Source organism: Mus caroli, chromosome 10 (genome assembly GCF_900094665.2).
Source record: "Mus caroli chromosome 10, CAROLI_EIJ_v1.1, whole genome shotgun sequence".
NCBI lineage: Eukaryota > Metazoa > Chordata > Mammalia > Rodentia > Muridae > Mus > Mus caroli.
In genome coordinates this window covers 114,392,617-114,406,518 of record NC_034579.1, presented here as the reverse complement: position 1 = coordinate 114,406,518, position 13,902 = coordinate 114,392,617, and the positions used below count along the sequence as shown (strand labels likewise).

At 45.3% G+C, this 13,902-nt stretch overlaps 1 protein-coding gene and 1 long non-coding RNA gene across 3 annotated transcripts in view; one reads left to right on the top strand and one right to left on the bottom strand.

Moving 5' to 3' along the window:
• Positions 1–6,917, top strand: part of Srgap1 (SLIT-ROBO Rho GTPase activating protein 1) — a 267,065-nt gene extending 260,148 nt beyond the window's left edge. For both annotated transcript variants that reach the window (XM_021173834.2, XM_021173833.2), the window contains exon 22: positions 5,369–6,917. In XM_021173834.2, coding sequence (XP_021029493.1) covers positions 5,369–5,746 — 378 coding nt within the window. In that variant the 3' untranslated portion in view covers positions 5,747–6,917. The remainder of the gene's footprint in view (positions 1–5,368) is intronic.
• LOC110302974 overlaps positions 558–13,902 on the bottom strand; it is a 33,718-nt gene continuing 20,373 nt past the window's right edge. The window contains exons 2-3 of the long non-coding RNA XR_002378883.2: positions 5,172–5,274; positions 558–1,096 (exon numbers count right to left, since the gene is read on the bottom strand). This is a non-coding gene — a long non-coding RNA (uncharacterized LOC110302974). The remainder of the gene's footprint in view (positions 1,097–5,171; positions 5,275–13,902) is intronic.

Sequence of the window (13,902 nt, the reverse complement as noted above, 5' to 3'; positions counted from 1 at the left end):
GGTGCTGGACATGAGATGTCTCCGCTGTCTCCCACTGTTTTTGAAGCTTTAAAACTCCCTAAATAAGGGAGAGGAGAAGGGGTGAGAAACAAGTATGAAAACTGATTATACAAAAAAAAACAAAAAAAAAAAAAAAAAAAAAAAAAAACAGGAATCCTTAGTTGACCCAGTCCCAAACTGTTTTAGTGTCCTGATGATGGAGAATTCTGGATGATAAATTAGACTACTTGAATAGTTTCGTGCATTTATACACAATTAAATGAATTTTAAGTACAGGGCAATTTCTCAGCAAAAAAGACTTTTGACCTTTCAATCTATTTAAAGGGTTATACAAGGCCCTTTGAGACCTATGTAGAACCAGTTCCATTTGAAGATAGCTGAGGGCCATGCTTTCAGAAGCCCCTAGCATCATTGCTGTAAGAAGCAGATGAAATCTGATTGAGTTTAGAGACAGACCTAGGAGCTTGAGGGTAAAAAAGATACATAATAAGCTGTTTAACCCTTTTGCTTCCAGAACCAGGAAATCCTTTTTATCATAAATCATAAAAACAAAAGTCGGCAGGTAAACAGAAGTCTTTACCATCTGTTTGGGAAAAATACTTGGGTTTTGTTTCCTATGTTTACCAGTAAAGGAAATTACATATGAAATTGTTTGAAAAGTGCTCTTCACCCTCAAAAATGGCTTCCAGCTCTGTCTTTTGTGTCTCCAGCCTTCAAAGATTCCCACGGGGACAAAGAGCATGTCCTAGTGATGATGCAAAAAAGTATGCTTGTTCTTTTGTTAAACAAATCAGTGGGATCCCTGCAGTAGACTGAATGGGAGCGTGTCCTGTCTACAGGGGAACATCACATTGTGCTCTGGTTTATTCTTTATTGGATAGTGCGATTGGGTATCACGGTTTTGCCTCTTCATTTAGCAAAAGCTTGTGAGCACTGAGTGTACCAGGACCTGTGAGATGCGATAGACTTCCCTGATGGACAGGTTCAATGCAGCTGCTTTCTCAAGATGCTGGCAGTACAGCTGAGGAGAAGACAAGGGAGACAATCACACTGGGGTGGGGAGTAGGGGCTATGATCCAGGTGCACAGAAGGGGTCCTGGGAATGAAGAGAAAAAAATGTTTCCATTAGAACAGGGCAAGTTCTGCACCCCATCTCAACACTGCCTGTCATGAACTCCTTGTTTTAAAAAAAAAAAGTCATAAATTGTGCTGTCTTAAGCTTTTTTAAGTCTAGATAATCCAGTAAAGAATATTTCCATCCTTATAAAATAACTCTCTAGAACTTTACACAGGGATACTTTCTCCAATGTCCCCTTCCCACAGCCCTGGCAAGCAACGTCCTCTGTTTCTGTGAATCTGACCAGTTCACATACCTTGTATGTGTATAGTACAATGTTTATGTCTGTTACTGTCTTAGTCCAAACAGCACAACACCCTCAAGGTGGAATACACTGTAGCATTTGCCAAGATTCCATTCAGTTCTGAATGGTCTCCATTTTTATGGGGGTGGGGGAGAGAGAGAGAGAATGCATTGTCTTTATCAACTCTCCAATGGTGCACACTTTACCCTTTGAAATAACTTCCTATAGTTCTCCCTTTACATCTGAACTGGATTAATAATATATTTTATTTGATAACATAAGTGACAAATATAAGAAAATCAATATTTTTTAAATTAAGTGCATTTCTATTTTAATTCTTTTCATTGATATAAGGACTTAATGTATTATATGATGCTATATAATAATTTGGTATTTGTATGCAATTTGAAGTTATCAAGTGAGCTTTACAGCTTCCTTTGATATTTTCCCTCTTTGTGTTTGGCTCTTGATCAACTATAATTCTGAACTGTAGTTGCCCTAGTGTGCTACAGAACACTAGAACTTGTTCATACAAATGTTAGTTGATGAGTATGCAAAAGACAAAGTAAAATACTTTTGTGCCCACACATAGAACTTCCATGAATTCAGTAGTTAAAAGTGCCCATTGGCATAGCAGTATTAATTAATTTCATACTCGATGAAACACTACTAGCACTGTGATTTTTCTCAGAAGAACAGACAGCCCAGCCCTTGCTCACAGTGTTCCAGCCAAAGGGTGATTCACTAAATGGTAGCCCTAGAGAATGTAACACCATGCAAAAAGTATGTTATGTTTCTACGCTGTCAGCCTAAATGACAGCCAGGGACATTCTTCTAAGACTGGCTGTGTGTCTTGGGGAATGGCAGAGCATTGCTTGGAGATGTGTCCCTCTAGCAAACCGGGAGCAAATTCAAGGATGTGGAGACGCAGAAACATTTCCAAGGTGAAATGAAGAGAAATGCACTGTCATGGAAGAATAAGCCTTCCCTACCATGATTAATAAATGACAAGGCTGGCGTCCATCCAAGGTCAGACAAACAGCTGCTAAGCAGCTGTCCATGCTGCATAGATGTCCTTACAGCATCTTCTGTGTAAAAGTGCAGTGGCCTTTGTCAAGGTTGTACATCTGGCAGGTTTATTATGCATAATTTTTCTTCTTTTTCAGTCAATCAAGCACACACACATAAGATCCCTTCCTTTACAGCCTTCCACGTTCATATATAAGCATGGCAAATGTACCTCCATTTTGATCCTCATGTTCTTCATAATACGAGAAAGAAGACAAAATAGAGTTACCTATTGCTGGCCCCTGCCCCTCCCCCACAAAAGGGGAGGAGCCATAATAAAGAGTAGGAAACAGATCCATCCAACCTGAATGACTAAGGAAGCATGGAAGTTGTGTGAGCATTAACGATTTTTAAGTCTAAAGCTGAAACAGCACCACAGGGAGGAGAGCAAGGCCCCTTTCTCTTCTACTCTGTCTTACTCTTTTCTATTGCTGTGAAAAAACACCCTAACCAAAAGCAACTTGCAGAGGAAAGGGGCTATTTTATGTCATGGCTTGTAGTCTAGCATCCAGGGATGTCAGGGGGAGAACTTAAATGAGATGGGATCCAATGTAGAGGCCATGGAAGAGTGCTGCTCATGGCTTGCTCAACCTGCTTTCTTATACCACTCAGGACCACCCGCCTAGGGTTGGTACCACCCACAATGGACTGGGCCCTCCTCCTTCAGTTACTGACTAAGAAAATGCAAGACATTTTCTTGCACAGGTCCATCCAGCGAAGGTATTTTCTCAACTGAGGCTCCTCCTTTCAAAATTACTCTAGCCTTTTCAGGTTGACATAAAAACGTAGTACATATCCTGTCTCCCCTCCTAATGGATCCAGAGCTAAGATGAACTTCTCATGGGAGAAGTTAACCTGGGAAGTCCCCATTGCTACTGCAGATGACCTAAGCTCCCTCCACCTTAGAACTGAACCCTCAGGAGAGTGTTTTCTCTATGCCCAATGACCACACAGGCATCTAGCTCCTTTTCAGTGTCTCTACTGCTCTCCCAAGTCCAAGTCTGTGAAGTTCAAAGTTCCCTGATTAGACTCAATCCCAAAATGTCTTCTCCAATGAGCATTCCAATCAAGGGCCATGAGTAAATAAATAAAGAAAGAAAGAAAGAATAGTAAAAGCAATAAGAGAATAAAGTCAAATTCCATATGAAGGATCCTTAAAAACGAGTGCAGACTTCTCAGCAGAACCATCTAGAATACCATATTTCAAACATTGAAAGGGGGAACAAAGACACTTCCAGACAAAGCCACTTCTCAGAATGAGAAATGAAAACCTCCCCCACAGGCCAGCAAACAGCTCATCACGACTAGCCCTACCATGTAAGAGGCACTTGAGGAGTAGTGAGGGTGGAGGGTGGACTGTGCCCAGTAAAGAGAAGGGAACAACTACCTCATTCTGAGAGATCATGGGAACATATAGAGTCCATAGGTAGCATAGAGGCCAGGAGGGATGGGGCTGGTTTGGAGAGAGAAGAGTTAAGAAGTACAGAAGGTGTGCAGGTCGGTCTGGAAAGGAGCTTCTAGTGTTCCATAATTGATAATGCTTTCTAAGGGGAGGGTTCTGTTGCTTCGGTCCTGTTCCCCACTTGGTTCTTGACTTGTCAATAAAGAAGGCCCAGGGGCCAGTTACTGGAAGGAAGACAACGGTGGGACTTCCAGGTCCCAAGAGGAAAAGAAGGAGATGCAGGGAAGGAGAAAGGGGCTTTTTCTGGAATGAAAAGAAAGCAGCAGTCATGTAAGGTCTCGGGGCAGCTGGGGCCTGCAGCCACTATGGGCCGAGGCCAAGGATGTTGGGGGCTGGGGGACTAGCTTATGCAAGCCATTAAGCTTAGGGCAGAAGGAGAGATGGAGATAATAGATTGATAAGGGCACAGATTTCTAGGCAGGAGGTATCTGCACCCAGGAATTGTGCCTATGGGCAAGTTCTAAAGATAACAGAGAAGTGTGTGTGTGTTTTATGTGAAGATTCAAGGGTCTCGGGAGTGGGTTGGTAATGAAACCCCTCCAGGAGAAAAGGCAGGTAGAAAAGAGAAGCCGGGTCCGTGCTGGTACAGCTCTGATCCTGGAGCTAAGGTGGGAGGAAAAAAAGGGAGCCTGGAGGGGCTGTTAGCTCCATTGCAGCTCCTGGGCTAAGGGGGTGATGTGTCATTGAAACTACACACTACAATGCTTAATATTAAATATTTAAATATTATTAATTAGAAAATGATTTGGATGCTCCCAGCACAAAGAAGTAATAAGCACACCAGGCAATGGGTGTGCATCATAGCCTAAGCTGGTCACTGCACTCCCCTGTAGTACAGTTCTCTGACTAAATGTTTTACATTTTAATACTTACATTCCAGTCCTTATGAATGGGGTTTTCACTTTGGTATATATGTCAAGAGGGGCTGGGGACAGGGCTTGACTGGTAAAGCTCTTGATGGAAAACCGTGAGGATATGTGTTCCATTCTCAGAACAAAATTTCAAAATCAGGGTGTGGCAATGTGTGCACTTGTCAAACCAGCTCTGGGGAAGCAGAGACAGGCAGATCCGAAGGGTCTGCCAGCCAGTCAGTCTATCCTAAACAGCGAGTTCCAGGCCAGCAAGACACTCTTATTTCAAAACAAAAGGGACAATACCTGAAGTACAACAACTTAAGGTTGACCTCAGGCCTACACATGTGCAAGCACACACACAAAGATGAAACAGAATTCTGATCAATTACACACAAGACATGGAGGCCTCAGTAGGTGGCCTAGTACCTCCGAATGACAGTTGTTTGATCTGTGGCTCCATGTGTGTTGCTTCTAAGTCTCCAGATCATTTAGAGTCAACCCAAATGCACGAGGTGGCAGTGTACATACCCTGTGGACAGACCGTAAAGTTCAAATAGTCACACTCTCTTCTTTGTTTCTGTGATCACCGCTCTCTCCTTTTCTCTCTTTATTTTCTCCACCAGGATATTGAGGAGACCATGAACACTGCTTTGAACGAACTCCGTGAACTCGAGAGGCAGAGCACGGTGAAGCACGCCCCCGATGTCGTGCTAGACACCTTGGAGCAAGTGAAGAACTCGCCCACCCCTGCGACTTCCACAGAATCACTCAGCCCGCTGCACAACGTCGCCCTCAGGGGCTCAGAGCCACAGATTCGCCGGAGCACCAGCTCCTCCAGCGAGACAATGAGTACTTTCAAGCCTATGGTGGCACCCCGGATGGGCGTTCAGCTGAAGCCCCCAGCCCTTAGGCCAAAGCCTGCTGTTCTTCCAAAAACAAACCCTACCATGGGACCTGCCGCACCTTCCCAGGGTCCCACAGATAAGTCTTGCACGATGTAAAAACAAAGGTCGTGAGGGGAGGGGGGGATGTCTGAAGATGAAAATGAGTTAGTGGCAAGAGTGGGTGATCCACAACCATCCCCAGTCTCACGCTTTTAACTGGAGAGTTTGGCTTTTCTATGTTGTGTCGAATGTAATGATGTCTGGGACTAGCTAAATTAACATGGGCATTTGTATTTTGTAATTTTTTTTTAATAACTGGACATTATCGTCGTTTTAAAGACAATAGAAACACTTAGACTTACTTGAAAAATCCAATGCTGCACCCTTGTAATGAAGGCAACACCTCACCCAACACTGCGTATGGCTTCAAATTTAGTGTAGCCCAGGTGAGTGTCCCGGAAGCAAGAGAACCCGAATCCCAGGTCTTACTGGAGTGTCATCACCTGCCACGCATGGTCTGTGACACTTGTGGGATGAGCACTCATTGCCTAGCAACCGACAACAAGCACCTCTAACCCAGTCCAGAGTGGCAGCCCGCACCTGATGAAGGTCACAGAGGGAGGCTCCCGTGGGACCTTCAGTTCATGGCTTGAAGGAGTTCAGTGGTGGACCCTTCCATAAAACTCATTTCCCTGGATCCAGGTTAAAGACTCAGTGGAAGTGTGTAGAAGATACTCGGACGTTGCTTGAACTGAAGCTGGAAGAGGCAGTAAGGGAAACTGTCTCCATGGCTGTTGACATGGTTCCCTCAAAGACCTCGATCAGCCCCGGAGAAGTCCAAGTCCACCCCTCCCCCCCTTACACTTACAATGGACTAGAGCAGCCGGGTCATAAGGACTTTCTTGTTACACCACAAACTCCTGCAGATGTTTTCAATAACTGCCTGAGAAATATGTCTGCCTTCCCCTAAATCCCCCCCACAACCAGACAGGAAATGAATCCTTGGTTCCTTTATGCCACAAAGGCCCAGTGGTCCCCAATCGGAAGCCCCAGCTCTGCTAGCCACAGCTCTCTCTGAGCCAAGCCAGATCTGACTACAGTACTGAGCGAGAGCTATGTGAGGCCACCATGGGAAGACAACCTTGTGGTGCCGGGATGGTGCCTTCCCAGTTTTGTACCTCAGAATCATGACTTCTGTTCTCCTCCTGTTTGTGTTTCCCTTTTGAATTTTGCATTATGATCTCTACAGACCTCCTGTAGTCCAGTGGGCTCCATTGGGTATTTTTCCCTGGTATTTTAGCATATAGCCATTTTTCTTTATCATATATACTATATTTTTCCTCTATCTTAAAAAAATATATATGATAGATTTGTGTTTGTTTGGTTCTGGGGACTGACGGGGACTGCTTGCATGCTAAGTATACACTTACCACTGAGCTGTACATCCCAGCTCGCCCCCCCCCCCAGATCATTCTGGACACAACTGGTTTCACTAAGGTACAAATCACAATTTTCCTAGCCGTAGCAGCCGAACTTCCTGATGAGGCAAACAGAGGGCTCAAAGCAAACCCCTTAGGACCCACCCACCCACCCCATTAATTACTTTCTAGTTTTAATTTCAAACTGGTGGCGCCAGTTGCATTTGCGTGCCCACCTAAGAGTAGCACAGCACTGACAATAACTCCTGCAGAAACCAACCAAGACCTGCGCTAAAGTCAAGGTCATGACCCATGGCTACCTCAGTTTGCCAGTCTAGTCATTCCACTGCAGGAAAAAAAAAAAACTATTGATGAACTATTCCCTTTCCAAGCCACTCTCCTCATTTCACAAGAGTACCGAAGACATACTCCCTACCCCCAGGTACCCAAGTATGGTAAGGTTTTAAGCCTCAAATTTTTCAGAACCATTCTTTCTGACCATTTTGCAAAAGAAGCCATGGAGACCCAGCCAGGACTGCCCTTTGACTGACACTGACTGCTGGTCTCTTTGGAAGTTTATTATCTCCTAAACGAACCCGCCACTTATTTAGAAAACAATAACGATTCTTAGAACCACTTTTCCTGGACAGATGATACCAACAGGAGGCAGGAGAAACTGGCCACCTTTTGAGTTCATTTATAAAGGCCTTTCTTAAGCTTTAATTTTAGCTTTTCAGATCTTCCTTAGACAGCTCCCAGGCAATGCCCTCCCCCCACCTCGCCTCTCCCCCCCCCCCCCCCCCCCCCCCCCCCCCCCCGCCCCCCAGTCCAAGGCCTTCTGTGCTCCACCTAAGCCTTTCTACTCCTAGGTCAGGACTCTGCTGCCTTGAATAACAAAGGCCATGCTTTTGTACTGCCAGGACTTCTTCCTCTAAGAAATGGCTCCTGGTTGACTCCATCTCTCCTGTATCTTCTCCATCTTCTCTCCTGTACCTAATGTCATTTCCAGGCTCACTTTGGTCTCAAATGAAAGCAGAGAGTGTAGACGGTCTCCGGGTAAGCACCTTAACACTTAACAGTTAAGTCTCCTTTCTCAGAGATGGCTCAATAGGCCTGTTTCCCCCCACCACTCTGACTTTCACACCCTTTGAGCCACGCACACAATAGTTTATGGTAAGGCATCCCCCTGCACAGAGGATCCTAAAAACTGTCAGTCAAGCTCCCTAAAAGCTGCAGCCATGGAAAAGGGTCGCCTTGCAGGGCCTGGTTTGAACCACAGATGTAGCACAGCAGGAAGGAACAAGGAAAGGAAGGAAAGGAACCCCAAGGTGCTCTCACTTCTCCCTCATTTCCAGGTCTCACAGTCCATACATACGCAGTTTAGAGACGGGAGCAAATGACTGTCAGCCGTGATACCCGACTCCACACGCACTAAAGATTCGTAGCTGATAGAACCACGCAGTTTGCACCCCTGATGGAGATTTTGCAAAGCCCTGTGGTGTGAGTTTCGAGTTTGAGGTATGGATTGCTAGGAACGTGCTACACATTCTCTGGAGAGTGTCACATAAACTTCTGAGGGCACTGTGTAAACCTTGAGTTCTTGTCACAAGCCACACCATTGTTCAACAGTTTTCCTTGAGTTCACACAACATAATCTGACGCCCGGTGTCCCACAAGCCAGCCACAGGACAATTCATAGTTGACAATTCACTCATTCAACTGCCATAGTCATGAGTAAATACCAGTGGATAAAGAGCTCCCAAGGGTCAGATGGTCTCTCTTGAGTTTTCTGTCTCTGCAGTTGCCAGTCTCCAAGTGGCTCATGGTTTAACTAAGAAACTGGGTTGGTAGTAGTGGTCTTAGCATTTTGGAATGCTCAGTCTCTGACGTCTCCATGCTGAAGGAATCGTGATCTAACATCTGAAACCCAACAGTAAGGAGGCCATGAGTCCATTGAGAGTCTATTTGGGTTAATTTTTTTTTTCCTGGCCACAGTAGAAAAGACCATGAATGCAGGAACTGCATGTGGGACGCCATCTCTGGTATCTGCCACTGAGTCTCTGGAACACAGAGAGCCTCAAAGTGCAAATAGAAGCTCCTTCTTGAGACTGACCCCTGAGCTGAGAGGCGCCCCCCCCCCCCACTCCCCCAAGCTCCAGCAGGCTGGAGCCTCAGGCTTGCAGCAGATGACTTTGGCATAGACTGTAAAGCCAGAGACTGAGTTTCACCCATCCTAATATACTTTATTTAAAAAAAAAAAGAAGTCTCAGTGGTATAGTCACAATGGGTAACTGTATCTTTAAATTACATAGGGAATTTTGTATGTTTAAATACCCGTACTGGGTTCCATAATGCTTATCTTAGAAACTAGTGAAAGAAAACTATATAAACCGTGTGTTTGTGGATGCCCCTCTGTAGAGCGTTCACCTAGGTTCCGTGTGTAGTGTGACGGTGATCGTAGATATCGACAGCGTAGTAGGTGGCTGTGTCACAGGAGAGATTGCTCTGTCCCTGCATTCTGAACGTTAACTCCCGCCCACGTAAATAAACCAGTATTGTCCTTTCCTGTCGGTTTGGTCAGTTGCAGTACCGGTAGCTTTCTGCTTGTGACGGTTACCTAAGTGTGTCAATGTACATCTGTAGTATGTACATGTGAAAGTGCCTTCCTACCTTAGCGTTTAGCCTAGCTCTTGGACTGTGGCCCACTAGGTCCCGCCCACTTCCTTCATTTCGAGCCGCCCCCCACAGTGTTCTGAAACCCCCTCCCCTCCTTCCCAGCCTCTCCCCACTCCCATCATCCTTCTGTGCCTCTGTCACGTGCATCTCGCATCCACGTGGATTACCGCACTGTCTTGTTGCCCTCCTAGGCGTGACTGTGCCTTTCTCACCCCGCTGTGACTTCCTGCCGTCTGATCCAACCTTCCCCACCCACAGTGCCACTGCCATCCTGTCCCTTGCTCTGTACTGGTTCTCTCTGAGGTGAGGAGAAAAGTGATGCTTTTACAGTCCTGGAAGAAAAGATGATGTTTTGTTAATTTGTCGTGACGATGCACTTTTCTGTATAGTACAGTACATTTTGGCATGTACCATTACAGGCTTCAGTATACGGTCGGGTTTGTTCTTCAAGGTGTAGCTTTATAATAAATATGATAGTTCTGGACGCCTTTGTCTGCTCGTGATTTGCTGTCACTGTCCTGTCTGTTCCCCTGGAGAGCTGGGTTCCATTAAAGAATGTGAAATTTTAGTAGCTTTTTGTTTGTTTTGTTTTGTTTGAGACAGGGTCTCTCCATGTAGCCCTGAATATCCTGGAACTCACTATGTAGACCAGGCTGGCCTCAACTCATTAAGATCTGCCTGCCTCTGCCAGGATTAAAAGCCAGCACCGCAACACTTGGCTCCTATTTTCAAGAAAAGATTTTTGTTTCGTATTCACTTTCTTCATGTGTTTGAATGTGAGGCCTCTTTATACACAGCCCTGTCTGAGAGGTTGACAGCTGCTGTAAGAGTCCTGGCTGGGGACACCTGTGTGGGGAAGCAGGAGGCAGGGAATCCAGTCCTAATCCCACAGATACTTTCCCACAGTAAGTCCTGTAAGCTAGTCTTTGTCTCATTTTAATATACCGAAGGAGAAGCCTTGGTGTTGACTCTGTTTAGATTTGCCCAGGTATCAACATTTTCATTTCAAACACAAAAGTCAACTCTTCCAGATCAAATTGAAGCAGTCACATGCCAGATTGAAAACTATCCTATGGGATGATTGATAGATAGATAGATAGATAGATAGATACATATATTTATTTATTTCAGGGCTGGAGAGATGGCTCAGTGGTTAAGAGCACTGACTGCTCTTCTGGAGGCCTTCTCTTCTGAAGGTTCTGAGTTCAAATCCCAGCAACCTCATGGTTGCTCACAACCATCTGTAATGAGATCTGACTCCCTTTTCTAGTGTGTCTGAAGACAGCTACAGTGTTCTTACATGTAATTTTATATTTATATATATATATATATATACATATATATGTATATATATATATATGAACTCATTTTTTATTGAAGTATAAAATATGTACAGGAAAAAAAAGTGTACCAATCATTAGTGTAGTGGGTTTTTATGAAGAAACACTAAGACTGAAGGGGTATGCAGTTTGGTGGTAGAGCAAGAACTTAGCACACAAAAACATCAAGCCTAACCACAGAAAAAAAGAGAATGTGTCTACCACCCAGACCAAGAAATAGCACACTAGCCACAGGGAACCAGCATGCTGACACCTCACACCCTAGCTGATCACCAAGTCTGTTCGTTTGAGTGCCTGTGTGTTGGTTCACATAGGTTTTTATATCTGGTTCCTTTCATTGAATGTTACACTAGGGGCTGGAGGATTTCACTCAGTCATGGATCTACCAGCAAGTACAAGCCCTCGTCCAGTCCCCAGCACCAGAGAAAAACAACCCAACCAGGAGTTATGCCAGAAGTTCTTCCGTTTCTATTGCTACCTAGACTTCTATCGCAGGCGTGTTTCCTAATTAAACTTTGGGTTTCATATGCAAAAGTTTGCATTAAGCCCAGAGGAATTCATGAAAAATAGAGGACTCTACCAGTTAGAATTGTTTCTAGCCCCTGATGGAAGGATGTCTAGACCATCGGTCAAGGCGCCCACCCAAAGGTACAGCGAGCTCCTTCCCATCTGGAGGCGCCGACTCTTCCTGGAAGGCTGTAAAGCCACTGTGACTCACTGGATGCTATGGTTGGGTTCCTTTTTCCAGGGCCATTTTCCTTATGGAAGGTTGGACTCACAGGCTGCTTACCAGGAACAGATGTCCAAGTGAGACAGGAAGGCTGTTCTGGAAAGATCACTGTGTTATGCACCTTACTGCCACCTCTGATCAGCCTCAGCACTCCACAACCTGCTGCACACACCCACTTCCCACATGCCTCACTCGGGGATCAGAGCCCCCTTCCACCCTTGCACTTAGTGGATACTCACTGCACCCACTAAGATTTTCCTAAAGTACTTGGGGTACCTGAGAAGAAAAATTGCCCAGGTTTGACTTAGGAATATTAAAAATATCCCCCAAAGCCTAAAGCTATGCCAAACCCTATTCCAGGGGTCGGTCTTCTGTCCCTGTTGTTTTGTTGGTTTGGTTTTAGGGGTTTTTGTTGTTGCTGTTTTTTGGGGGTTTTTTTGGTTTGGTTTTAGGTTTCATTATATTGGCTTTTTAAGACAGTGTCTTGCTATGTAACACAGGTTGGCCTCGAACTTGGCCGTCCTGTCGCAGCCTTCCACATGTGTCTTGGTTAGGGTTTTACTACTGCGAACAGACACCATGACCAGGGCAAGTCTTATAAAAACAACATTTAATTGGGGCTGGCTTACAGGTTCAAAGGTTCAGTCCATTATCATCAAGGTGGGAGCATGGCAGCATCCAGGCAGGCATGGTGCAGGAGGACCTGAGAGTTCTATATCTTCATCTGAAGGCTGCTAGCAGAATACTGACTTCCAGGCAACTAGGATGAGGGTCTTAAAGGTGACACACCTACTTCAACAAGGCCACACCTACTCTAACAGGGCCACACCTTCTAATAGTGCCACTCCCTGGGCAGATCATATCCAAACTATCACAACATGCTAGGGCTAAAGATGTGACCTACCACACCTGGCTCCTCTCTCCCTACTTAATCCCAGAACTGGGAGGCAGAGGCGGGGGGGTGGGGGGGATCGGCAAGTTAGAGATCACCTTGGTCTACACAGTGAGTTCCCAGACAGCCAGGGCCTCAAACCCAAAACAAAAGAATGGGGTTGTATTAACAACACACCTAATAAGGTTCATCACCACACAGGCAAAGCAGTGACGAGCAGAGAAGGCCGTCAAGACAGATCAGATCATCTGTTCCCAGAATCACCTTTGGACTCTACAAGTGACATACATTAAGTAAATGAGCCTATAAGATAAAATCCATAGAGAGGTCAAACAGGGGCTTTTAAAGGCTAGTGAAATTGAGAAATATATGTAGAATGATTAATTTATAATTAGGTTGACATTACAAAATGGTTGGAAAAGGTTATATAAAATAATCCCCAGAAAGTTCTGGCCACCGTGGAAAAAAATATCAGCCACCGTGAAGAAAAGTGCAGCCACCCACTGTAGCGGCATGAGTTGCCCTAATGATATGCCCAGCATTAGAACGTCTGAGCCTCCACTCCCAAATGCCAATCACCATCAAATCTGCTATGACGCGCAATCTTGGTTATCAGTTTTGTTCAGTCTTGATTAAACTAAGAGGTATCGGTAGGGGTGCTATTAGTCAGGAAGAATAAACTGAGGGGGGTTCCTTGCCCCCAGCACCTCCCAGCAGTAGGTCTTTATTACAGGAGGGCTGGCCAACAGAAAAGCCACTGCTCTTGCTGGCTGCCTGCTTTGTTCCCAGCTGGTACCTACCCTCATAGTTCCCATGATAGTGAAGAATGGAAAATTCCTGGCGACCCGCTAAGGTCATAAACACTTGAGTCATAGGCATCTGGTCCCCAGGCCTCAGCCACTCCCGGAACATACCTTACCTTTCCTGGAACAATCATAATGTTCCAACGACCTCTGTAGAATGTCTCAACGCCCCAGAAGCGTTGCCTAAGGTAGCACATGATCTATGATCTAATTGTTGAAAAAATTTATGATCTCCCCTCCCTTCCCCTGGTTTGTGGTTTTTTTCCTTTAAAAGCTCTGTAAAACTTCAGGCCGGGGTCGAAACTCCTCTACTCCCGCCTGGAGCATGAGTCTCGACCCCAGCATGCTGGCCTGAGCTCTCGTCCTGTCTCGTTCTGTCTCACTTTCAATAAACTTCCTCGTGTGATCACAAGA